Consider the following 26,246-nt stretch of genomic DNA (forward strand, 5'->3'; position numbering starts at 1 on the left):
ATCAAAACAATGTTAATGTGAATGAGGATGTAGAGATCCAGAAATTGTCTCCAGTTGTTCCAAGCAGAAAATAAATGTATTAAAATGATAGTAGGCTATTTGGCCTTAAAAAGGAATGAAATTCTGACACATTCTATAACATGGATGAATCTTGAAAACATTATGCTAAGTGAAATAAACCAGTTACATAAAAGAAAAAAAATACTGTATAATCCCACTTATATCAAATACCTAGAATAGGCAAATTTATATGGACAGAAAGTAGAATAGCTGGGGTTAGTAGTAACAGGAAGTTATTTAATGTGTACAGAGTTTCTGTTTGAGATGAGGAACAAGTTTTGAAAATGGATGGTGATGTGGTTGCACAGCATTGTGGATGTACTTAATGCCATTGAACTGTAAACTTGAAATTGATTAAAATGGTAAATTTTTTGTTATGTAAATTTTCAAAAAAAATAAATAACCAAATTAAAAAACGGCCAAAGGACCTGAATAGACATTTTTTCAAAGAAGACATACAAATGACTAACAGGTATGTGAAAAGATGCTTAATTTCACTAAGCATCAAGAAAATGTAAATCAAAACCACAACGAAATATCACCTCACGCCTGTTAGGATGGCTATTATCAAAAAGACCAGAGATAAGAAGAGTTGGCAAGGGTATGGAGAAAAGGAAACCCTTCTGCACTGTTGGTGGGAATGTAAATTGCTACAGCCACTATGAAAAACAGTATGGAGATTTCTCCAAAAAAATTAAAAACAGAACTACCATATGATCCAACAATTCCACTTCTGGATATTTATCCAAACAAATTGAAATCAGAATCTGAAAGAGTTAATCTGCAGTCCCATCATCGTTGCAGCACTATTCACAATACCCAAAATGTGGAAACAATGTAAATGTCCAATGACAGATGAATGGATTTTAAAAAATGTGGTGTATACATATAGCAGAATATTATTCAGTATTACAAAAGAAAGGAAATCTTGTCATATGCCATAACTTGGGTGAACCTGAAGGACATTATGGTAAGTGAAATAAGCCAGTCACAAAAGGACAAATATTGCGTGATTCCATTTATATGAGGTATCTAAAACAGTTAAACTCATGGAAGCAAAGCATAGAATTGTGATTGCTAGGGGCTAGGAGGGGGAAATGGCAAGTTGCTAATTAATGGGTGTAAAATTTCAATTATGATGAAATTGAATTAGATGAATAAGATCTAGAGATCGGTCACACAATATTGTGCCTATAGGTAACAATATTTTACCATATGCTTAAAAATCTGTTGAAGGGGTGGGTCTCATGTCAAATGTTCTCATCACAATACATTTTTTAAAAATGTATTTAAAAAAGAAAAAGGTATGGACTTCAACATTAGGCATGAGAGAGAAAAGAATTAAATTTTAACAAGGAGATGCCTTCACAATAAACTGCATACCACAATTTTCTTTTGCTTAGGGATTTAGTTTCCATTACACTATTACTTACTTAGCATAATGATAATAGTAGTATTGTATTAGTGTTGGGCAGCAAAGCAGACCATCCAAGGCTAGTTGCTAAGTAATGTCTAAAGTTGCCATTGGCAAGGGAAGGCTTTTTTCTGGAAGCAGCAGCAAGGACTAGACAAATTCAAGAGCAGGTGTACCAAGATGGCTGCAGATTTTGTTGGTAGAGGCTTTTCCCTAATGAGTCAGGATCTTTTCTGGTGAGGTGGATCTCAGTATCACCAATGAGGCTGCGCCACTCCTGCTCTGGCCCTGGTAGACAGCTTTAGCTAAGGAGAAAAAAGAATCTGGGCAGAGAGGAATATGCAAGATTTACTCATGGCCCCATCTATTTCCATATCACACCCAGAATGCTAGTGTACCAAAATTCTTCAGCTCAAGCGATGGATTCTATCATCAAAGATATAAAAGCTGAGAATATTACAGGTCCAGATGGGACTTTTAAAAAACACAAGGGTAATGTAATGGTCATCTAACACTTAGGAAATTATGGTGTTTGCGAAAGGTCAGGAACATAGTTCTCAAGTGGCTGAAGAAGGATGTACTTTTGAAAACTACTTACCTTGAGAAACACTAATAATGTTTAGACAAAATTGGCTTTGTTAATTTAATTTTAAAAGTAAAATTCTGGAAACAAAAGGCAAAAACAGTTAATTGGTAGGTTTTTATCAAACTAAAGTGAGACAGAAGAGAATGTTATTAAGCAAATATGAGAAACAATTGTAAAATGTCTTAAAATTAAAAAGGAGGATTGACAGTATGGAACATAAAATCAAAAATTTGGAAGATACGCTTAAGGAATTCTTCAAAAACACTGAGGAAATAGGCAAAGAAAAGTGAGGGAGAACACGATATATGAGAAAACTGGCTATCAGAGATCTCAAGCAGATAATCAGCACTCCTATAAAAGAGAGAAGAATAAATGAAAGAGGATATAGAGAAAAAGAAAAGTGTTAAGCTGATGGAAGTCCTGTTAAATACAGTGGTTAATTCTTTCTAAAGCTGTCCAAAATATTTGGTCTCTACCCCCCTTATAGTAATTATCTATTGCTGCATAACAAATTTCCTCAAACTATAGCAGCTTAAAAGAATACATATTTATTATGTCACAGTTTCTGTGTTTGTGGAATCTGGGCAAAACTTAGCTGAGTCTTCAGTTTCTCTCACAAGGTGGCAGCCGAGATGCAGCTGAGATGGGAGCCGCTTCCAAGCTCATTCAATGGTTGTTGGCAGAATTAGCTCCTTGAGGGTTGTTGGACTAATGGCTCAGTTCCTTGCTGGCTGTTGCCCAGAGGCCACCCTCAACTCCTTACGACACAGAAGTCATTATTACCAACTTAAATAATAACATAGCTCCACCCTTTCCATGATTTCTGATTGCAACTAAAACTTGCTTTCTTTTCCATGCATACTTCCTCATTTCATACAAAGTTAAAAGCATTCCCCAAACTCGTAAACAGCAGTAACTGGGTGAGATGCTAAGACATATTTAGAGAAACCCTATGGTATACCAGTTGTAGAGTACCTGGGAAAGACCATAATTTAATCTGTTCTTTTAAAAAAAGTAGAGACAATAAAGCAGGCTTAGTGGCAGACCTGAGGTGGTTAATGCCTTATCAGTGGAATTCCCTTAAGTTTAGGAAGTAACAGGTCTGGTTTGGAAACAGGATTGTGAAATCAAAGTCTTTTCTTTAAACTAAATTGCTTTACAATTCAGCTCAACAGGACACTTTGTAGAACTTGGGTGCAAAGTCTTAGGTTAAGAGAATGGTTTTCCTGTCACTGTCCTCCAACTGTCTATCTCCATAAGGGACCTATGATACCTCTGCATTAGGAAACTAGTACCATTGTTTCAGAATCTACAGGAATGTTCAGATTCCACTTCTTGAGAGCATATGTTTTATTTCTGGCTCGGGTTATATAGGTGGCTAGTTGAGGCTTCACAGGTTCATGATTTCCATTTTACCAGCATTTAAAAAAATGAGATAGGGACAGGAATTAAAACAAAACACAAAAACAGCAAATTCATAGATCCATCACAAGTAAGATTATGGCTTTATGGGAAACAAGGATTTATTTCTGGGTTAGGGTAGGGTCTCCTGAAACCTCACACTGCAGAAAAGCTATACTTTTTAATGTGTTCTTGAGTAAACTCCCATATGGACGGAAAGGCTGTTATAATGCGACTGATCTGATAGGTGGAATCTGGGCTAGCTGGGGATTGAGCTCCCCTTCTGAGGCCAGAACAAGCTTATCTAGAAAACCACACTGCAAGGACAAATCAGCTTCTTGTGGGCAAAGTCCCTCATGGAAAGGAAGGCTTACAAGAGCTAGGTCTGTGCTGGAAATGGGTAAAGCAGGCCAAGTATTGAAAGTATACATAGCAGCAAGGATGGAGTGGGAAGCATGTGATATAATAGAAGCGACTACTTTATCAGATAGGATGATTTCTGTTGCAAACAAGAGAAAATCCAACTCGAAACAGTTTAAACAACAAGGAAATTTTATTCATCCTCAACAGGAAGTTCCAAAAAAGTGCGGGGTGGCTCCAGCAGTTATTAATCTACCAGTTCAATGACATCATTAAAAGGCCAGGGTTTATTCTTTCATGCCTTTCTGCTCCATCTCATTCAGAATATCAGCCCTGCCCTCATAATCACAACATGGCTGCAATAATACCAGATAGAATATCCGGATGCCAACATCCAGAAGAAGAGACAAGGCTATCTTTCCTAGAAATTCCCCAGCATATTTCTTATCTTGTCTCATTGGCAAAAAAAATGGTGGATCCTGGGGCTGTACACTCACTTCCAAATCAACCAGTGGTGGGGAAACAAGAGTATGATGACTGACAGAGTGATAGAGATTTATCCACAAAATGGAGTCAGGATTGTCTTTTCTAAAACATGGAAAGGTGAACAAAATTGGGGTTCTGAAGGCAGGGAAAAAGGGAATTGTTTGGTAGACAACCAAGAATGTTTGTTCCCGCACCAGTCAACTAAGCTGGTGGTTGCTAAGGGCAATGTGATTCCACTGTTGACATACTGATTACTTTCAAAAAGCTGGAAATCTGGGTGTTTATGCAATATCTCCAAATTTTTAAATATTGGCAATAAATTCAAAACATTTTAAAATGCTTTGTAGCCAAAATCATTCAGGCCAAGTAAAATAAATCTGCAGTCTAGATATGTCATGCAGGCCACCAGTTTCCAACCTCTGGTTTATGCTATTAATTTATTTAACTAAAACCTTCTCTAATTAGAAAATGAAGTTTACTTTAACCTTGCCATTAACTGAATTATACAAATTTCTATGAAAAAAATTTAATTAATAAACTTTATTCAATTGTATTAAACCTCAAATGACATAGCTAATAAGGATTACAGAAGGACATGTAGGAAAGAGATATTATATAAATCAGAGAATGTTTATATAATGTTCTTCTTAACAGAAGGTTCTAATTTGACAAGATAATGGTTAAAAGATTCAAGATGTTACTAGTCATCTAATGATGAATGTACAATTTTCTATCCCTTCCAGTTTCCTGCGATTCCTTGGTTTTGTTTTCATTAGAGGATGAATTAATTTCTACCAAATGATAATATCAACGTGTTCAAAATATTAGTTAACATCACAGTAAAGAAAAGAGGGGAGGAATGACTAAGAAAGTAATCTAATTAGAGATCTCAGTTTCCCAGCTGTTTCTTTAGTCATCTTCCTTTCCATTAGCATAAAGAATAGAAATTTTAAATTCATACTAACATCCTCAAGAGTATATCTCTCTTGAAAAATTTTGCTTAATCTCTTCAAAGCATAACATGAATCAAGAAATGTTAACCTCCTTGGGTTTCAAGAACAAATAATAGTGAGAAAGTAAGTACATTTTTCTTCTAGCCAGATTGTCCAGTCTTCCAAGTTGATTATTTACCCACCAATCCTAGCTTAGCTGTTGCTTCAGACTTTTGGGTTGGAGCCCTAAAAAAGACAAAAGTCTTAAATTATCAATTTTTCCTAAAAAGTTAGATATTCTATAACTTTGAACTATTAAGAAATTTAAATCAATTCTCTGTAGTCACATTTTCTATTTTATAGATTATTTGATCTATCACAGTGAAGGAGTGGAAACGTGAGAGGATACGAAAAGAAGGTGAGGAAAATACCACGCTGGGATTCAAATATCTGTCTGGCTAATTAGCTTGCTGTGTAAAGGGTAAGGGATCAAGAGAAGAGTCATGAGACACTGAGTGATTATTCTATGGGAAGTTTCCTCCACCTCACTAACCCTGGGGAATATTTCTGAGAAAATAAAGAATATGGGGATCATCATCACTTTTTACTAAGACCTTTCCATCTTCTTCCTCTTGCTTATTAGCCAAACTCAGAAGAAAGACATGTGTTAGCACCCATCCTGCCATCATACAGATACTGTTCTTAGGGAATATCTTCTAGGAAGACATGTTCAGAACTTCTCTCCTTGATCCTAGGGGTGCTACCAGATATTCACAGTTGGGCTATAGATTTCTTACCTGAGGTGTAGACACTGGCTTATCCTTGAACAAGGTAGACGGAAGTACTTTTGTGTCTTTATACTATATTAGGGACAAAAATAATGATAGGTCATTAGAAACACTACTCACTTTCCATCTTAGCTACACTCATTTCTTTATTTAAATCATTCCTTATCTCCTTGCCACGCATTTAAATTCTATCTAACTCTCAGGGTTCAGTTCAAGTTCCAGCTACTTAGCAAATGAAACTTACTCTTACTTTAACCACTCCATCCCCATTCATTTTCCTCTCACCACATTCTTCTCATCAGTGTCACCTGCTTTGGCACAAATAATAGGTGAGGAATTAAGTGTTCCATATGTATATGACTAGTTTTCCCACTAAAAATGTAAAAATTCTTGAAACAAAGACCTTAAACTTTAGTTCTTTCTCATTTACTCACAACAGAGTACCAACTCTGAGGAGATACGCTCAGTAACTACTTGAGTGAATGAATTCTTCCTTTTACTTCATGAGCACCTGACTACTATTCCAGGTTTGCCTAGATGTGATCTGTTTTTCATACCCTACATGAAAATATGTAGAAAACTGTGACTAATATAGGCCTTATTCTATCTATAATAAGAAAATAAAATATCATTTATAATAGAATTTTATAACCTCAAAAATAAGCATATAAAACCTATTCCTTGAAAGGGACAGTTTACCCCCTACTACAGAACTATTTATCATTTCTTAACAATTATATAACAGTAAAACAATTTTCTAATAATAAAAAGTTAATACCCATACTAATTTATAGACAGTAAGTAGGGCTTTCTTCCTCAGAGATCCCTATCTGTTCTGATATCTCAGCTTAGCCTAGGGAGCACCTATCCTGATAAAGAACCCACAGATTCGGAGACACTATTCTCATTGGGCACAAAAGATTGAAAAAAATCACCAGTGACCATCTGATACTTACAAGGAAAGAGGAAGATGATACAGCTGTAGGAATCGGTGGTGGTGGAAAATCTGGTTTTGTAATTAGCTGGTAAGAAGGTAAAAAATTTTAATTCCAAATGGGGCCTTGAAAATAGGCATGCTTAATGGAAAGGCTGAAATCATTTTCAGAAATGGAGAACTTATGACCCCACCTATGAGAACAGTCTAAACCTGTAACTTCAGTTGCTTTCATTTAGTGTACATGTACACTTCAGAAATAAGTCCAATGCCAACAGACGTGTGACGAAGATAGCACTCTATGAAGCAGATTGGGACTCTTCCTATGATGAGTTCTCAGCTTTTCAGACTGGGTAACTCAGGTTTAGGTGTTAAACTTAGGAGTATAATGGAGAGGCACACATCCTCACATTTTGTATTTTTAAAAAGTTTTTCAAAAGAGTCTATATTTAATATTTACACAGATTTCAACATTCTTCTGAAGCAATAACTGGGCTTTATGGGTTATGTCTTTCACTAGTATTTCCCAGAGGTTAGTTTGGAAATGATATTTAAGAGAAATTGCTAACTCACAAAAGAAGCTGGAGGATCATTGCCCTCTACTGGCAGGTCAGGTGCATGAAGTTTCATTTGACTCATCTAAAAAGAAAAGATAATATTTTAAAATGAAATTATCAGTTTCCTAAGTTCATCTTCCAAATAAGCAGGCCTTTCAAGACATGAGAGATCAGGACTAAGATGACACCAAGAGATCGGAGGGGAAATCACAGTGGCCCAGCTGCTACATTCCAGAGCTATTAGAGATGGATAAGTTTTCCATGAACATTATTACAAGCGTCATTATCATTAATCAGCTTCTGCTAAACTTTCTAAACTTGCAAGACACAATCAGGCTGTTAAGGATTATACGTGTTACATATGTTGTCAAATAAATATACAGATTACTGTCTTTATTGGGACATTTGCAAAAAGAATAAAGAATCATCCTAGAGTAAGAGAGAGAGAAAGAGCCAGCTGGCATCTGCCCTCCTTGTTCTTTTTATTCTCTTTGCATTTTGTGAACCGCAGCAAAGCAGCTGCTGCATTTTAAGGGGACTCTTTTGCATTTAACAAAAGGCAAAGGAGAACTTTCTGAATGTGTAGTTACACAGCCCACAATCCTTGCTACATACTAACTGGTGAGGCAGATTTGTAACACAGTGCTGAGTAGAAATGATAGCTGAGTGGTCAGGAAAAAAGAGCAAGAGAATCACAAACTGGGGCCCACGGCAAACATGGTACAGACTGTGGTTCACCTCTGGGGGTCGAACAGCCTTCCTCATCTGTGGTTTCCTCTTCTGTTTGCCTGGCCTGGTGCCAGCGGTAGACAGTGGCCTGTGTGTGAAAGTATATCATACAGATCGACTCAGCAGTTCCTCCACCATGAGTTAGCCAATTTCCTCTGCCCACTGTGTCATCTTGGTTATTGACTTGGTTTTCCTCTGCTCTTAGGACGCTCCTCGGGTTCCCTTGTCCTGTATTCCCTCATTACCACCACTGATTTTCTTCCTGATTCTCCACGGAGGCCCTGATTCCTAACAAGATGGTGTCGAGTCCAACTTTTATCTAATTACGTCATTTAATTAGCGATTCACTTTATTCATTCAATATTTATTAAAAGTCCACTATGAGTGAATAAATCAGTCTTTTAAAAATGCTAGAAAGATACTGTAGTGTCAGGACCATGTCTGAAAGACTGACCCATGTAGGTGCAAAGCAGGACTCCATCACTCACTTTGTAGGACTTTGAACATGTTTGTTAACCTCTCTGAGTTTGTGTTTCCACGTCTTTAAAAGTATGAAGTGCCCGACCTGGCGGCATTGTTGTAAAGGTTAGCATACAGCACCTTTTCATCTATACAATGGAAGTAACAGTTACTACCTCATGAAGTTCTTGTGAAGAGTAAATGAAATAACGTATGTAAAAGGACTTAGCCTGGGGCTTGTCGTAAAGATAGTGATCAATAATGTTAGAAATTGTATTCTTATAATGAGTGTAAAAATCTTTAATAATGAAAGTTATGATTACTTGTTATTAATTATAACTGCAGTGATTAATGACAGAAAAAGATACACTTTGCTGTGAAGGATTTTCAGTAAAAGGATACCCAGCCTCTGGTCCAAGAAAAATGCATCTAGACTTATTTCTAAATATTTGAAGTAAATCAAAATGAAACTTAAGAATTTGATCAAATCCTTAAATTTAAAGTAAATTAAAGGCCAAAAAGTCCCCAAAGCCAGACAAAAACCTACCTCTGGAGTTTCTTCTGCATTCCTCTGGTGCTTTGATGCCGGATTACTATAACAACCACCACAAATATGACAGCCACAGGGAACAACACCCCAACCACAATGGAGAAGTCTGCAACAAAGAAGAGATGAGAAATTCACAAGTATACATCACACTAGTCCTTATTTCTTTATTTATTACTAATTCCATTTACCCTCTCCCCAAAGAACATGCATTCCCTGGAAAACCTTTCATAGCCAATAAAATAAAAATGTATTTTGGTCGTGATCATTGCAATATTACTTAGAGGAAAAAAAGGAGAAATCTATATAAAACATTTCATATAATTTAGGTAAAGCATCATACAACTGAGAATCCTTAGAAGGGTTGATGTTTGTAATAATAGGAAAATGAAGGGCTGGGAGATCAGAGATAATATGAAGTAAGGAAGATGGCAGAAAAGGAGTGGAACATTTTTAAAATTCAGCCTCAGAGTAAAACAGAGAAAAAGAAATTGAAGCCTTAAAATCATATTCCTGTCAGCAGCAAATAAGGAGCTGAGATGTGAATAAGAGAAATGATGGAGACGTTAGTGAGTGCCCTACTGATATTTGCTCTATATTGGAATTATTGTAGAAAGAAAAGTAATTATGTGGCCCTGTGAATTTGGAAATAGTTTGAACAAATTTCCTGGGTCTATATGGTGTTTTCTCTTTTACCTACTAATCTAAGTAATGAATATAACTTTGATCATTTCCTATCTCAAATACTCATTTCTCATATAATAATCTGAAACCCCAGACACCAGGAGGTACAAGTTTGAAGAGCCATGCAAACAGCTACTGCTCTCTTATTACAGAGATCAGCAAATCAATAATAAGGCTAGGGGCTGGCCCCGTGGTGGAGTGATTAAGTTCGTGCGCTCTGCTGCAGGCGGCCCAGTGTTTCGTTGGTTCGAATCCTGGGAGCGGACATGGCACTGCTCATCGAACCAGGTTGAGGCGGTGTCCCACATGCCACAACTAGAAGGACCCACAACGAAGAATATACAACTATGTACTGGGGGGCTTTGGGGCGAAAAAGGAAAAAAATAAAATCTTAAAAAAAATAAGACTAATTTTTCATAAATGCAAGAAAAGTTCACAAGTGCACATACATGCAGACAGAGGTAGATACAGCAGAAGCAGAATTCTAGGTAAGATAATAACAGCTCAAATATCTAATACTCCTCACCCTCCATAAAAATTCCTATCCAAACAGTCAAAGGAAATGAAGTCTGAGGCATTTCTGTTAGATATAGTATAGAATGTTTTCAGAATGAAAACAATGTACTTGCACTAACGTCAGAATTGTAACGACTTTCAGAAGAGCATCATGGTACCTGGGGGAATAAAGAGGAACTTGGCAGTACTTCACAAACACCCCTCATCTGAAGGGATGTGACCTAGAGGTGAAGCTGGGGTATAAGACAGATGGAGAGCATTATAACAGGAAGCAGGTTTGCAGCTGAAGGTGGAAATAAGCGAAGAGAAAGTACAGCCTCTTTTGTTTCTGGTAATTGTGGTTGAGGAAATTGAAACCAAGTCTTCCACTAAAAACAACTAAAATTTTTACTGAAAAAAACCCCAACTTTCTACAAGCATGGAAATACTAAGAAAAAAATAGGAGAAAATTACTTTGGAGAGATTAGTGAGAGGGCAGGAACCTAGAAAGAAAGGAAAATGATTCCAGATGAAAGTTCAGAAATACAGAAAGGTATAAAAAGTAAATAAACCAAGAGTGAACCCTAATGTAAACTATGAACTTAGGGGGAAAAATCATGTGTCCATGTAGGTTCATCAGTTGTAACAAATGTACCATTCTGGTGGAGGATGTTGATTGTGAGGGAGGCTGCGTATGTGGGGGTCAGGGGTACATGGGAAATCTCTATACTCTTTTCTCAATTTTGCTGTGAACCTAAAACTGATCTACAAAGTAAAGTCTATAAAAAAAAACTAAAGTAATAATTTTTATGATGGCCGCTAAAAGAATATAAAATAAATACATAGTCTCCAAATTAATAAAAAGAAAAATGGATTGATTAAAATCCTCAATAAGTCCCTAAGAAAACAAGAAAGAAGAGAAAAAAGATCATAGAACAGGCAGGAGAAGTAAAAACCATAAAGATCATGAGACTAAAATGTTTTAAAAATGTGTATGCTTTTTTTTTAATTAAGGTTATGAAAGTTAACATCCTTGTGAAATTACAGTTGTACATGAGTATTAGTCTTGTTGTAGGTACACCACTTCACCCCTAGTGCCGTCTCCCCACCCCATTTCCCCTGGCAACTACCGATCAGTTCTCTTTGTCCGTATGCTAACTACCACCTATGAGTGGAGTCATACAGAGTTCGTCTTTCTCTGCCTGGCTTATTTCACTCAACATAATACCCTCAAGGTCTATCCATGTTGTTGTGAATGGGACAACTTTGTCCTTTTTATGGCTGAGTAGTATTCCATTGTATATATATACACCACATCTTCTTTATCCAATCATCAGTTGCTGGGCACTTAGGTGGGTTCCATGACTTGGCTATTGTGAATATTGCTGCAATGAAGATAGGGGTGCATGGAACTATTGGAATTGCTGATTTCAGGTTCTTAGGATAGATACCCAGTAGTGGGATGGCTGGGTCATAAGGTATTTCTATTCTTAACTTTTTGAGGAATCTCCATACTGTTTTCCATAGTGGCTGCACCAGTTTGCATTCCCACCAAACAGTGTATGAGTGTTCCCTTTTCTCCACAGCCTCTCCTACATTTGTCACTCTTGGTTTTGGATATTTTTGCCATTCTAACATGTGTAAGGTGATATCTTAGTGTAGTTTTGATTTGCATTTCCCTGATGATTAGTAATGATGAGCATCTTTTCAGGTGTCTGTTGGCCATCCGTATATCTTCTTTGGAGAAATGTCAGTTCATGTCCCCTGCCCATTTTGTAATTGGGTTGTTTGATTTTTTATTGTTGAGTTGTTTGAGTTCTTTGTAAATTATGGAGATTAACCCTTTGTTGGATAAATAACTTGTGAATATTTTTTCTAAATTAGTAGGCTGTTTTTAGTTTCAATCCTGTTTTCCCTTGCCTTGAAGAAGCTCTTTAGTCTGATGAAGTCCCATTTGTTTATTCTTTCTATTGTTTCCCTCATGTGAGGGGTTATGGTGTCCAAAAAGATTCTTTTGAAGCTGATGTTAAAGAGTGTACTGCCGATATTCTCTTCTAGAAGACTTATTGTTTCAGGCCTAATCTTTAGGTCTTTGATCCATTTTGAGTTTATTTTAGTAAACGGTGAAAAAGAATGGTTGATTTTCTTTCTTTTACATGTGGCTGTCCAGTTTTCCCAGCACCATTTGTTGAAGAGACTTTCTTTCCTCCATTGTAGGCCCTCAGCTCCTTTGTCAAAGATTAGCTGTCCACAGATGTGTGGTTTTATTTCTGGGCTTTCAATTCTGTTCCATTGATCTGTGCATCTGTTTTTGTACCAGTACCATGCTGTTTTGATTACTGTAGCTTTGTAGTATGTTTTGAAGTCAGGGATTGTGATGCCTCCAGCTTTGTTCTTCTTTCTCAGGATTGCTTTAGCAATTCGGGGTCTTTTGTTGCCCCATATGAAGTTTAGGATTCTTTGTTCGATTTCTATAAAGAATGACATTGGAATTCTGATTGGGATAGCGTTGAATCTGTAGATTGCTTTAGGTAGTATGGACATTTTAACTATGTTTATTCTTCCAATCCACGTGCATAGAATGTCTTTCCATCTCTTTATGTTGTTGTTGATTTCTTTCAAGAAGGTCTTGTAGTTTTCGTTGTATAGATGTTTCACTTCCTTGGTTAAATTTATCCCAAGGTATTTTATTCTTTTTGTAGTGATCGTGAGTGGGATTGAGTTCTTGAGATGTTTTTCTGTTAGTTCATTGTTAGCATATAGAAATGCTACTGATTTATGTATGTTGATTTTATACCCTGCAACTTTGCTGTGGTTGTTGATTGTTTCTAATAGTTTTTCTATGGATTCTTTGGGGTTTTCTATATATAAGATCATGTCATCTGCAAACAGCGAGAGTTTTACTTCTTCGTTGCCTATTTGAATTCCTTTTATTTCTTTTTCCTGCTGAATTGCTCTGGCCAACACCTCCGGTACTATGTTGAATAAGACTGGTGAAAGTGGGCACCCTTGTCTTGTTCCTGTTCTGAGAGGGACGGGTTTCAGTTTTTGTCCGTTGAGTATGATGTTGGCTGTGGGTTTGTCATATATGGCCTTTATTATGTTGAGGTACTTTCCTTCTATACCTATTTTATTGAGGGTTTTATCATAAATGGATGTTGGATCTTGTCGAATGCTTTCTCTGCATCTGTTGAGATGATCATGTGGTTTTTGTTTCTCATTTTGTTAATGTAGTGAATCACGTTGATTGACTTGTGGATCTTGAACCATCCCTGTGTCCCTGGTATAAATCCCACTTGATCATGGTGTATAATCTTTTTGATATATTGCTGTATTCGGTTTGCCAAAATTTTGTTGAGGATTTTTGCATCTATATTCATCAGTGATATTGGCCTGTAGTTTTCCTTCTTTGTGTTGTCCTTGTCAGGTTTGGGGATCAGGGTGATGTTGGCTTCATAGAATGTATTAGGGAGTGCTCCATCTTCCTCTATTTTCTGGAATAGTTTGAGAAGGATAGGTATTAAATCTTCTTTGAATGTTTGGTAGAATTCTCCAGAGAAGCCGTCTGATCCTGGACTCTTATTTTTGGGGAGGTTTTTGATTACTGTTTCTATTTCTTTATTTGTGATTGGTCTATTCAGATTCTCTATTTCTTCCTGATTCAGTTTGGGGAGGTTGTATGAGTCTAGGAATTTATCCATTTCTTCTAGGTTGTTCAATTTGTTGGCATATAGTTTTTCATAGTATTCTCTTATGATCCTTTGTATTTCTTCAGTATCTGTTGTAATTTCTCCTCTCTCATTTCTAATTTTATTTATTTGAGACTTCTTTCTTTTTTTTTAAGTGAGTCTGGCTAAGGGTTTGTCGATTTTGTTAATTCTTTTGAAGAACCAACTCTTTGTTTCATTGATCCTTTCTACTGTCTTTTTTGTTTCAATATCATTTATTTCTGCTCTAATTCTTATTATTTCCCTCCTTCTACTGACTTTGGGCTTTGTTTGTTCTTCTTTTTCTAATTCTGTTAGGTGTCATTTGAGGTTGTTTATGTAAGATTTTTCTTGCTTATTGAGGTGAGCCTGAATTGCAATGAATTTCCCTGTTAGGACTGCCTTTGCTGCATGCCAAATCATTTGGTACAGTGTGTTTTCATTTTCATTTGTCTCCTGATAATATTTGATTTCTCCTTTAATTTCTTCAATAATCCATTGCTTGTTCAGTAGCATGTTGTTTAGTCTCCACATTTTTGGCCCTTTCCCAGCTTTATTTTTGTAGTTGATTTCTAGTTTCATAGCATTGTGATCAGAGAAGATGCTTGGTATTATTTCAACCCTCTTGAACTTATTGATGCTTGCTTTGTTTCCCAAGATATGGTCTATCCTTGAGAATGTTTCATGCGCGCTTGAGAAGAATGTGTAACCTGCTGTTTTTGGATGAAGTGTCCTATATATATCTGTTAGGTCCATCTGATCTAATTTTTCATTTAATTCTGTAATTTCCTTGTTGATTTTCTGTCTGGATGATCTGTCCATTGGTGTTAATGGGGTGTTGAGGTCCCCTACTATTATTGTATTGCTGTTGATGTCTCCTTTTAGTTTTGTTAATAGTTTCTTTACGAATTTTGGTGCTCCTGTGTTAGGTGCGTATACATTTATAAGTGTTCTGTCATCTTGGTGGAGCGTCCCTTTTATCATTATATACTTAGCCTCTTTGTCTTTCTTTATCTGTTTTGCTTTGAAGTCTACTTTGTCTGATATAAGTATGGCAACACCTGCTTTCTTTTGTTCATTATTAGCTTGGAGTATTGTCTTCCACCCCTTCACTTTGAGTCTGTGTTTGTCTTTGGGGCTGAGGTGTGTTTCCTGAAGGCAGCATATTGTTGGATCTTATTCTTTGATCCATCCTGCCACTCTGTGCCTTTTGATTGGATAGTTCAATCCATTCACGTTTAGAGTGATTATTGAAACGTGGGGGCCTACTGTTGCCATTTTATCACTTGTTTTCTGGTTCTTTTGCATTTTGTCCTGATGGAGAGCTGTTACTTTGTGTTATTGTCCTTCTGCTTATCTCCTTTGTTCTGCATTTAGTAGCCCCTTTCCTTTTTTTGATTTTTCAGGAATGAGGTTCTTCCCGAGCATTTCTTGAAGAGGAGGTTTTGTGGTGATGAACTCCCTTAACTTTTGTTTATCTGGGAAAGTTTTTATTTCTCCATGATATTTGAAGGATATTTTCTCTGGGTAGAGTATTCTTGGCTGCAGGTTTTTGTCCTTCAGAGTTTTGAATATTTCATTCCAATCTCTTCTAGCCTGTAAGGTCTCTCCTGAGAAATCTGCTGATAGCCTTATGGGATTTCCTTTGTAAGTTATTTTCTTCTGCCTGGCTGCCCTTAGTATTTTCTCTTTGTCGTTGACTTTTGCTAGTTTCACTACTACATGCCTTGGGGTTGGTCTTCTTGTGTTAATAAAGTTTGGAGATCTAATGGCTTCTGTCACATGAAGTTCCATCTCTCTTCCCAAGTTTGGAAAGTTCTCAGCTATTATTTCTTTGAACAGGCCTTCTGCCCCCTTCTCCTTCTCTTCTCCCTCTGGTATACCTGTAATCCTTATGTTGCATCTCCTAATTAAGTTGGATAATTCTTGGAGAGTTTCTTCATTTCTTTTTAGTCTTAGTTCTCTCTCCTCCTCTGTCTGCAGCATTTCTATATTCCTATCCTCCAAATTGCTAATTCTGTCCTCCATATTATCGACCCTACTGTTCAGAGAGTCCAGATTTTTCTTAATCTCCTGCATTGTGTTCTTCATCTCCAGTATTTCTAATTGCTTCTTCTTTATAGTGTCAAGCTCTTTTGTGACATAGCTCCTGAACTCATTGAGTTGTCTATCTGAATTCTCTTTTAACTCGTTGAGTTTTTTAATAATGGCAGTTTTGAAATCATTGTCATTTAGGTTATAGATTTCATTGTCTTTGAGGTTGTTTTCTGAGTGCTTATCATTTTCCTTCTGTTCTGGAGATTTAATATATTTTTTCATGCTGCTTGATGGCGTGGATTTGTGCCTCCGCATAGAGATAGAGTTTAGTCGCTGCTTCCACTTGTTGTGACTGGTGTGTGTGTGTGGGGGGGGGCAGCTGTTTAGACTGCACCAACCAGGAACCCTGTCAGCTGTTACTTACTGGACCTGGACCCCTCCTCATAGTCACAGTGGTCCTGTGGGGTCCCTCATTGGTTGTGGAGGCAATCTCAAGGGGGCCTCAGGCTGCTGGTGCCTACTGTTGCAGCCCACTTAGACATGCTCCCTCCTTGTGGTCTGCAGTGGTGTTGTGGGCTTTCCCAGCAGCCAGGAGCAGGATCACCTATAATCGCTGCTTTGTCCCTAACAGAGCCCACAAGATCACACTTGTCCACTATAGGTCCCAGCAGAGCTATGGGTATCTTCTGCAGTCTGTCGTTAGCTCACCTAGCTGTGCTACTTTTGCCCCAGGGCCTTCCCGCCTTGCGGTTGTCAGTTGGGACCTCTCCACTAGTGCAGTGCAGAGGCTTTCGCTGAGGCTGCTGTAGGAACCTGGAGTTCCCCTCTGGGCTACGTAGCCATTTCACCGGAGCTCCACTCTGCCCCACTCCACTCTCACAGGATCTCTGGGAGCCCCTTGCCTCGTCTGGGACATGGCCAGTGTCCGTGGGCCTGGTGGTGGCTTGTAAGCTGCTGCCTTGTGGGGAATTCTGCTCTAGGGAGCTTCCTGGTGCTCCAAATGCTGGACGGGGCCTCCCTGCCAATGGCGAGCAGAGGCCCTCCCTCCTGAGGGGGTGCGGGACCCTGGAGCATCCCCCTGGGTGGCAGAGCCAGGTGTTGGAGCTCCACCCAGTCCCCAAGCACGTCCACAGGAAGTCCGGGCACCCCCTGTGCCAGAGACCGTGGGCACAGCAGCAGCTGGTGGTCTGGTGCAGTGCCAGGGAATCTGCCCGCCGGGAGCTTCCTTTTGCTCTGGATTCTGGGCAGGGCCTCCCAGCTAATGGCGAGCAGAGGCTTTCCCTGCCGGGGGGTTGTGGGACCCTGGAGCCTCCCCCCAGGCCGCAGAGCAGGGCACTGGAGCTCCAACCCTGTCCCCAAGCATGTCTATGGGAAGTCCGGGCACCCCCTGTGCCAGAGACCATGAGCCCAGTGGCAGCTTGCGGTCTGGTGCCATGCCGGGCCCGCCAGGAGCTTCTCTTTGTTCTGGCTTCTGGGAAGGGCCTCCCTGCTAATGGCAAGCAGAGGCCTTCCCTACTGGTGGGTGCAGGACCCTGGGGAACTCCCCCTGGGCTTAGGTGTGATCACGGGGACTTGGGTAGGGCTGTTGTCACCTGTTTCCACCGTCGCTCCACTGGTGAGTGCACACTCCTACCCTTGGTATGTGGCGATGCTATGGGGGAGTCTGCTGGAAGAGAGCCTCCTGCAGGAACTAGGCTGGCCGGGGGTCGGGGGTCAGGAGTCGGAGAGTTTTCACCTATTTCCACCTCCTCCCAGGGGGAAGTCCGTCCACCTTCCGATGTATAGTAGTACTAGACTCTTAGGCGTCTTGAGATGCTATCTGGATATCCTTAGTTTGGCTCCCGCCTGGCCAGCTGAGAAGCTCCGCTGCTCCCAAAGGTGGCTTTTTTTCTCTCTGGCCAGAGTTACTGCCTCTTCTGCTTTCGTCAGGACTGTCCCTTGTCGTGGGGGTTCTTTTTATCCAGTTTGCAGTTTTCAATCCAGGGTGATTCTTCCTAAAATTGTTGTAACCTGGTTGTGTTTGTGGGAGGAGGCGAGTTCAACATCTGCTCACAGCACCATCTTGACGAGAACTCTGCAAAAATGAGTATGCTTTTTAAAAATAAGAGACAGATATAAAACATGAGGATTCAGAAAGAATGGAAGTAAAAGGACATAAAAATGTTATGCCAGCGCAAAAGAGACCAAAAGAAAGATGGAACAGCTCTATTAGCCTCCAGGAACTATAGACTTTAAAAGGCAAGAAGACTAGAGATACACAGAAGTATTTCATAATGATGAAAGTGTTAATTTACTGTGATGACATATTAATTCTAAACTTTTACATAGATAGTAGCATGACCTCAAAATATATATAAGCACTGATAGAATCAGAAATCACAGCTAATTCACAATTATAATGGGGGATTTTAACACTCCTGGCTCAATAATTGGTAGAACAAACAAGTTATCAGTAGGGATTAATATATGTACACACAACTAACAAATGTGGTATGAAAAACATGTACAGTTTTTTGTTTGCACACTGCACATAACTTCAGAATACATGTTTCTGTATGCATAACAGAATACTTACAAATATGGGCATATGCTGAGCCATAAAGCAAGTCTCAACAAATTTCAACATATCCTCAACACAGTAGGTTCTCTGATCCCTGTGTAATTATTCTAAGCACTACTTTAACAATAGCTAGAAAATCTGCATGTGCATGTATTTAGAGAAATACATGTCTAGACATTTCAAGGGTCTAAGAAGAAAGCAAATGGAAAATAGAGAATAATTTTAACCAAATGCTAATGAAAATGTCATTTACCATGTGGGCTACAATCAAAGGAATTCTTAGAGGAAAATTTATAGATTTGTAATCCGAAGAGGATGTATTTAAAAAGAAGCCTGAAAATTAATGAGCCAAGCATCCATTTCAAGATATTTTTTAAAAGATGAAAAAAATTTAAGGATAGGGAATGGAATAGTATAAAGCAGAAATTAAAATAGCAAACAAATGTGAAAAAATAAAAAGCATAAAAAATAATACAAATTTTAAAATTCTGTTCGGATGATATTAAAAAAAGAGAAAACACAATCCCATAGATTCCATTGATATTAAAAAGTTAAGTATTATTAATAATTTTAAACTCAAAATTTTAAATTTAGATGAAGTAGGAAAATGTCTAGAAAAACAGAACATATTAAAACTTACATAAGAAGAAATAAAAAATCTGAAGGGTCTTATAACTTCTAAAGAAATTGAATCGCTAATTTAGAATAGTCCTCAGAACTCTAGGTTTACATGGCTTACTGACGAGTTCTACCAGATATTTAGGGAAGGACCTTCCATTCTTATACAAATTCTTCCAGAGAATATAAATAAGTGAACACTCCCCATTTCATTTTATATGACTAGCATAACTCTGATACCCAAAATAAGCAAGTAAAGTATGAGAAAATTACAGGCCAATATCACTCATGAAGATAAAATAATAGCAGACATCATCCATCAATTATGTAAGATGCTATTTCCATGTTGAGTTTATCAAACGAATGCAGAGTTAGATAAATGTTCAAATATCAATCAATTTATTTTGCAATACCAACAGAGTAAAGCAAAGGGGCAAAACATTTGAATCAATAAATAAAGAGAAAGCATTTGATAAAATTTTCAGCAAACTAGGAATAGAATTGAACTTCCTTAATCCTATGAAGAGGATCTAAATATGTACACAATACCTTCAGATAACAAGGCAAAACTCAAAGCCTTTCCTTTGAGATTGGGAAAGAAACAAAGAGGTGGTTATCACTATTTCTATTCTGCATAGTACAGGAAGTACCACTCAGTGAAGGAAAACAAGTACAGGAAATTAAAATTGTAAAGAAGATTAGAGAGGAAGAAAAAAAATTTTCACTTTTCTGAAACAATATGATTGAATATGTAGAAAATCTAAAAGAATCTACAGATAAATTACTAGAATTACTAAGATAGGTTGCCAGAGGTATTTAATACAAAAATAAATACACAAAAATTTGGGGCTGGCCCCATGGCCGAGTGGTTAAGTTCACGAGCTGCACTTCGGTGGCTCAGGGTTTTGCCAGTTTGAATCCTGGGCACGGACATGGCACCACTCATCAAGCCACGCTGAGGCGGTGTCCCACATGCCACAACTAGAAGGACCCACAACTAAAAATACACAACTATGTACCAGGGGGCTTTGGGAGAAAAAGGAAAAATAAAATCTTAAAAAAAATAAATAAAATAAATAAATACACAAAAATTAGTTGAATTTCTATATTGTATTAATAATTGAAAAATGCTTTTATCAAAAGATGAAAATTCATTCCCCCAAGTAGTTCTATAGATGTGGTATACACTAAATGAAAATCCCAGTGGGAATTGTGTGTGTAACTTGAGAACCTGATTGTAAAACATATATGAAAGTACAAATAGCCAATAGCCAAGACATTCTTTCTTTCTTTTTTTTTTGCTGAGGAAGATTTGCCCTGAGCTAACATCTGTACCAGTCTTCCTCTATTTTGTATGTGGGTCGACACCATAGCATGGCTTGATGAGTGGTGTAGGTCTGCACCTGGGGTCTGGGCCTGCGAACCCGAGACACCAAAGTGGAGCACGCCAAATTTTGACCACTAGGCCATGGGGCCAGCACCACCTCACCCCCCAAGACATTCTTAAAGAACAAAGATAAAGGACCACTTAAAAGATATCAAAATTATCTTAAAGATACAATAATAAAAGAGTGTTATACTGGCACACAAATAGGACCACCAGAAAAGAATAGATATCCCAGAAAGACACACATCTATGTACACGTGCTTTATTAGAGAGGTGGCCCTATAGAGCATTAATGAAAGACGACCTATTATGTGATTGATGCAGTGACAACTGGGCATCCATTCAAGATAAAAATGAAATTGAATACATGCATCATACACAAACAATTCCAGATAGATTATAGAGTTAAATTTGAAAAGGCAATACAATAATCTTTTTTAGAATGTAATATATGGATATATATTCATATCTCCAGGATAGGGAAAATTTTCTTAAAAAGGACACACAAAGAAAAAAACCTAACCATCAATGAAGTAATTAACAGATTGACTACATTACAATTAAAAACTTCTGTTAATCACATGACACCACTAAGAGTGAGAAAACACAGAATGAGGGAAGTTATTTACAACATGTATAACTGAAAAATAGATTATATCAAGAATACATTAAAACTTACACAAGCTAATAAAGCAGCCAGAGGAGACAACCCAAAAGAAAAATGAACCAAGAGGTTTGAAGAAATACTTCACAAAAGAGGAAATACAAATACCCGAAAAATAAGAAAAGTTCCTTTTTTTCTTATTGTTAGTTATATAGAAAGAAAATTATAACTATAGAAAGCAAATTAAAAGCCCGATATGCTGTTACTACTAACCCACCAGAATGGCTAAAATTTAATAATTCTGCTGATGCCAAATGGCTTAAAGGCTGTAGAACAATAGGAACTTTTATTCTCTGCTGCTAGGAGTGTGAATTTGTGCAACCACTGTGGACACAGTTTGATGTGATCTAGTGAAGTTAAATAGATTTGAATGATAGCATTTGTAGGAACTTTTTTTCATCACAGCCCTGAAATATCCATAAAAGCAGTAAAAAAGGGAAAGAAACTGTCATATATCTATATGATATTTACACCAAAACATGACAATATTGTCATATTATGCACAACGGCAAAAATGAATTCACTCGGGCGACCTGTTAAGAACATGGATTATGAAAACATAATGTAGAGGAAAGAAGACCATGAGTACCAATAATGACATAAATATGAACTTGAGAAACAGCAAAAAACAGAATACATTGTTTAGGAATATGTATTTAGGAAGGAAGACTATGAAGAAAGTAAGAAAATGTTCATAATAAAAGACAAGTTAATGATTACCCTTTAGAGGGAGAGAGGACACCAGCACTGGGACGAGGCTGCGGGAGAGGATGCCGGGCAATGTTCTGTTCCTCCGCCCACAGTGTATTGTATGAATGCTCATTTTATAAAATTTATATTTCATTTATATTTACATATAAATGAACGTATGCTACATATTATAAATATGTATAAATAATAACACATGCTATATTATGTGTATTTATATGTTTTTCTGTATATGTTATATCTCACAAAAACTGGTTTTAATTAAAATAAATAAGCTTGAAAGCCCATGGCTGTGCACGGCCATGCTGTGGAGCAGGAATTTTGACCATTTTTTGTGGCACAGATCACTTTGGAAATCTGATAAAGCCTATAAATTCCTTCTCTGAATGTTTTTAAATTTGTTAATAAAATGCATAGGATTAAAAATAAAGCTAGTTACGTTGGAATACAGTCGTCAAATACTATAAAACAATTTGGGATATAGTTAAATATGTGCTTCTTTATTAACCCCTTAAGTTATCAAATCTACTAATGAATTAATCACTACCATAATTTCAAACCAGAGATACGCATGTATGATATTTGGAGACATATGTAGCAACTGCAATGTGATGTAAAAATATTTGTAATTCCTATTACAAATCATGAGAAAGTCATGATCATTACAAAGTCATGAGAACTACTAATATTGCTGTTACTTCTGTGGTTCGCTGCCTTACATTCCTGTAATTGCAGAAAATTCTAAATTTTAGTTAGAATCGAATGTAAATAGAGATGTAATTTTTCTCATTCAAGTTTAGATTTAGAAACCAGGCTATTGTGAAAACTAGCCTCAGGGATCCGTCCTTTTGGTGACAAGACAGTTTGATGAACTAGGGACTTTCCTCAGTTGGTGGAGGCTTTCCTTGGTGTTTAGATCAGAAGTAGCACCAGAAATGGAACCAAATTCAGCAATACAGTGCCCCAAAACAAAAAGAAAACCTGAGGGATAAAGTTGAATCCTGTCGAAACAATAGTTTCAACAAACAGAATGAACTATTCAGAGAAAAACCTCCCCCACTTATTCTGTGAAACACTCCAGCTGCCTCCCTGAAGCCCTAAGGACATAAATTTAATGTAATAGAATGCATCTCCAGTCCTCCCAAGTGAACATTTTTAGGAAATACTTTAACAGTGTGTGTCAGAATTGATTCTACTTTATTGGATAAGTAATTATGGAGAAGAAAATCATAAAAAGTATGAAAAGATTAGATGTAAAATAATAAGTAGAAACAGAACATATATTAAAATATATATTTTAGAAAAAATTATAAAAGATTCAAAGTAAATTTATGATGGCATCTACTTGGTACTCTCAATAAAATTAAAACATTATTTTTTTAAAAAAGATATGAAATAAGAGAAAACAATAGGCTGGAATGAAAACATTTCAAGGAAACACAAAAATGCCACTGAATATTATTAAATGTCACTATAACAAATAGAGGTGTTAACATTTTCAAAAATTCACTCTGCGTTATAGAGAACCATCTTGAAAGACTTTCCAGAACAAGCAGAAAAGGACAATGAGAAAAAAGATGACATGAAGCCACACAGTAGAGATATGTCATACAAATAATTTATGTTTCTGAATTAGAAACCAGAGAAGTGGAACAGAATCAATTTTAAAACTTGTAATAATAGAAACATTCCTTGAACTGAAGAAAGAACCACATCCTCAATTTGAGAGGCCTCGCTGGCTAACAATCAAGATAATGGAAAGAGGGCAACGCTCAGCCATAGCATGGTGATTAGTTTTCATTAAGTAGCAATTCTAAAAGCATTAAAAAAATAAAGCTAATGATTTTTAAAGTGGTTATTTAACAACGACAAAATCAGTGTAGCCTCAGTTGTTTAACATTACACATCAGTATCTGCTTCAAGAGAGTCATGAAATTAAAGCTGTGATTCAAAAAATCCAATCCAATCCTACCTGCTCTTCACGTTTTCTATTTAGCCACAGAAATAAATTCTCATAAATGCAACTTAGAAAGTTCAATGTAGAAAGAAAGAAGAAATTACTCATGGAGATGATTTCAATAGATGAGTCAAAATTAAGAGTTCAAGAAGAGGGAAGTCAAACTATAAAAGGATTTTTAGTAAGTATTGAAACAAAGAGCTTTCTAATTAAAGTAGTTGATTATGTTCCTCCATCTATCCCCCTACCCTATCCAAATCCTAGATGACAAATGCTTGATAGTGGTTGTATATGCATATGTGTGTATGTATATGTTTATTTAATAAAATCATACAACAGTAGAAAAAATAGTAAAGAATTTTTGGAAATTGCAGAAAGATCGGAAGTAAAGGAATTTAGGTGGGCAGAAATAATAAATTATAGCTCTAAACATCAGAATTAAATGTTATTCTTTCTTGGGAAGTCTAACAAAGAAAATGAAAAAAAATTTAACAAAATAACCCAAACATCAGAAGTAGATGTTATTTTGAGGGGGAAAGTCAACAGAGAATCTGAATTTGGGACAGATGGTTCATTCAAACCCATCCTCATCTGTATCCCCACCCACATCCCTTGTGTACATAGAGCAAGAGTGGTTCATGCTTCAGGAGAACGCCCTGAGAATCTCTCTCCAGAAGCAATGGGGGATGCAAGAGCCTGAGAAGCAGAACAGAGGCTAACTGTACATACCCATACTATATCAGAGACAGAGAAGGGGGAATAAAGGAGAGAGCACTGAAGAAAAGCAGCTCTCCCAGTAGGTAAATGGAATGAACTCTCTCCTCAGAGCAAAGCACTCCTCACCATGGCGATTAGAGGTGAGGATCCCCACACTTCCTACTTCTCACCTTGGTGGCCTGTAGGAAGATCTGTTATCTACTGATACAGCTCATAGCTAGATCTTCCATCAGGAGAGGTATCGGTAGGTACAACAAGCACAGAAACATGTAAAGAAAACCCATGTGAGCTAATTCAAGTCAATCTAATTCCACGTTGAACTAAGCATCACATATCCTGATGGAAAAAACACAAGGAAATACGAGACAGGCTGAAAAAAGAAAAACAATCAAACCCAAAAGAGGTAGAGATGATTCAGGGAACAGAAATGAACTTAAAAATAATCTAAGTGGATTGGGGCTGGCCCCTTGGCCGAGTGGTTAAGTTCACGCGCTCCGCTACAGGCGGCCCAGTGTTTCGTTGGTTCGAGTCCTGGGTGCGGACATGGCACTGCTCATCAAACCACACTGAGGCAGCGTCCTACATGCCACAACTGGAAGGACCCACAACGAAGAATATACAACTATGTACTGGGGGGCTTTGGGGAGAAAAAGGAAAAAATAAAATCTTAAATAATAATAATAATAATAATAATCTAAGTGGATTGGTAGTTACCAGAGGGGAAGGGGGAAGGGAGGAGGGCAAAAGGGGTGATTAGGCTCATGTGTGTGGTGATGGATTGTAATCAGTCTTTGGGTGGTGAACATGTAATCTACACAGAAATAGAAACATATAATGATGCATACCTGAAATTTGTAAAATGTTATAAACAACTGTTACCACAATTAAGAACAGAAAATAAAATAATAGTTGAAGATTAAAAAAATAATTAAAAATCTAAGTCATATTCTTAAAAAGTTTTATGAGGATCTTATAGCTACACATTAAATAAAGGCTGCTATGAAAATGGAACGATCATAAAGCGAGAAAATTTGGGAAATTAAAATAAGATTACAAATATAAAATTTGAGGAAATCTTTTTGTATGTAGAGTAAAAACGTAAGGATGTGGAAAACATGATTAAAAAGTTGTTAAAAAGACTTCGAAGATTAATATTGTGGATTCAATATCTACAGAACAGGAATTCCAAGAGGAGAGGAAAAAGGCAATGAAATGTTGTGTAATACGAAATAAAAGCTTGAAGGAGGAAAGCAATTTTATCAGGTTAGACATGTAATGTAACCTACGGAAGACCACCGAGGAGTCATCGCAGTCAGGGGGCGCCCATCCTTCTTTACACTGACACTGGAGCTCGTGGTCACACACCTAGGGGAGCAGTGACCCTGTTAGTTTCCACACAGGCTGGCCACCAACCCCAAGTGCCTATTCATCAGTGCTGAAGTCAGTTCTGAAGAAGAAA

The 26,246-nt window shown here is 37.3% G+C and overlaps 1 protein-coding gene across 2 annotated transcripts in view; it reads right to left on the reverse strand.

Annotated features, from left to right (window-relative positions):
- Positions 1 to 4,832: 4,832 nt before the first annotated feature.
- Positions 4,833 to 26,246, reverse strand: part of ADAM28 (ADAM metallopeptidase domain 28) — a 71,883-nt gene continuing 50,469 nt past the window's right edge. For both annotated transcript variants that reach the window (XM_046655605.1, XM_046655607.1), the window contains 7 exons: positions 26,074 to 26,152; positions 9,254 to 9,362; positions 8,257 to 8,335; positions 7,535 to 7,600; positions 6,984 to 7,049; positions 6,037 to 6,099; positions 4,833 to 5,485 (listed from right to left, as the gene is read on the reverse strand). In XM_046655605.1, the coding sequence (XP_046511561.1) occupies positions 5,465 to 5,485; positions 6,037 to 6,099; positions 6,984 to 7,049; positions 7,535 to 7,600; positions 8,257 to 8,335; positions 9,254 to 9,362; positions 26,074 to 26,152 (483 nt within the window). In that variant the 3' untranslated portion in view covers positions 4,833 to 5,464. The remainder of the gene's footprint in view (positions 5,486 to 6,036; positions 6,100 to 6,983; positions 7,050 to 7,534; positions 7,601 to 8,256; positions 8,336 to 9,253; positions 9,363 to 26,073; positions 26,153 to 26,246) is intronic.

The sequence above is a fragment of the Equus quagga genome, chromosome 3 (assembly GCF_021613505.1).
Source record: "Equus quagga isolate Etosha38 chromosome 3, UCLA_HA_Equagga_1.0, whole genome shotgun sequence".
Taxonomy (NCBI): domain Eukaryota; kingdom Metazoa; phylum Chordata; class Mammalia; order Perissodactyla; family Equidae; genus Equus; species Equus quagga.